Source organism: Mus caroli, unplaced genomic scaffold (assembly GCF_978045245.1).
Source record: "Mus caroli unplaced genomic scaffold, Mus_caroli_1 scaffold_5, whole genome shotgun sequence".
Classification (NCBI taxonomy): domain Eukaryota; kingdom Metazoa; phylum Chordata; class Mammalia; order Rodentia; family Muridae; genus Mus; species Mus caroli.
The window spans coordinates 149,938,270-149,939,717 of NW_028227260.1; the positions used below are offsets into that span (position 1 = coordinate 149,938,270).

Here is a 1,448-nt window from a genome sequence, read left to right on the forward strand (position 1 = left end):
TCACACCCCATCCCAACTCATCCCACCCCATCCCACCTCATCCCACCCCACCCCATCCCACCCCATTATTTAAGTATAATAAAATAAATACTTTATTATTTAAAGTAATAGTAAACAAAAAGAAACAACACTTTTATTTGAAACCAAACAAAGTTTATTTGAAACAATGTTCACAGGCAAAGGGAAAAAGGATGAACTTGCTGGAAGGGGACGATGAGGGTCCAGCCTGGTAATTGGAGAAGACTTCAGAATCCTGGGGAAAGCTCTGGCTCACTTCTTGTTGATGTGATCCAGGGAAAGTTTTCCGAAGAGATACTCCGCCATGTCGACTTCTGGAGATGCCCTCTGGCGCATGCTGATCAGGTAGCTGCTCATCTCCTTGAGGACTTCAACTTGCTTGCTCAGAAAGTGGTTCTCCAGGAAGCTGCACAGCTGGGCGTCGCTTTTGCTGGCGGCTAGCAGGCGCAGTGCCACAAGGCTTTCGTTGAGGGTCAGCTCCAGCTGGAAGGCACGCTCCATGGCTGGGAGGCCACCAATCCAATCATCACGGTCTGGCTTGGAGATTGTGCGAAGAGAGGTGCGACCTCCGCGCTGGTTTTGCAATGCCAGAAACTTCTCAGCATTTGCAGTACACTCGTGAGACTTGTTCAGGAAGAAGCTTGAGAACTTCTCCAGGGCCACATCTTCACGATCAAAGTAGAAGGCCATGGACAGGTAGACATAGGAGGTAGAGAGCTGCAGCTGGACCTGGCGGTTGATCGCGACCTCGCAGTCAATGTGGTAGTTCTGTAGCACTTGAGGCGGTAGAAGGACCTCGGGTAGTGGTATAAACACCAAAGGATAGGCAGCCCTGGCTCTGATGAAGCGGGGTGGGCAGCATCGGCGTGGGTGATGACGAGGCCTTCGCAGAAAACCCATGGTGGACAATAGAGCTACCCACTAGCTTGAGCTCCTGGCTGAACTTGGAGCAGAAGCACACAATATGTATAACGGAAGCCAAGGTCCGTAAAAAGTCACGTGTTAAGATGTGGACACAAAGTGTATAACGGAAGCCAAGGTCCGTTAAAAGTCACGTGTTAAGATGTGGACACAAAGTGTATAACGGAAGCCAAGGTCCGTTAAAAGTCACGTGTTAAGATGTGGATTCTGAGTTCTAGAGCAGGCCCCATGACTATTCACTCCTAATGTAACTTAAATAGTATTTTAAAAAGTTATTAATGAAGTACAAACATTTTTAGCAAATCGCCCAATTTCCTTAAACTATGTGAATATTACCTAAATGTGATTTTTTAATTAATACGCTGCTTTCATGATTCCAGCAGTTGTATTTAATATTAAGTTTTTCTTCAGTGACAGCTCTTATCAATGACTTCAGTGTGCATACAGATGACAACCTTGAGTGAGGAGGCACAAGTTGGGTCCAGGGGTCATAGCCTGCTGTATAATCA

General features: G+C 46.5%; 1 protein-coding gene across 1 annotated transcript; it reads right to left on the bottom strand.

Annotated features, from left to right (window-relative positions):
* Positions 1 to 270: 270 nt before the first annotated feature.
* On the bottom strand, positions 271 to 918 carry Fthl18 (ferritin heavy chain like 18). The gene has a single exon (XM_021153739.1). It carries the CDS (start codon positions 916 to 918, stop codon positions 271 to 273), a length of 648 nt encoding a protein of 215 aa, XP_021009398.1.
* Positions 919 to 1,448: the final 530 nt, after the last annotated feature.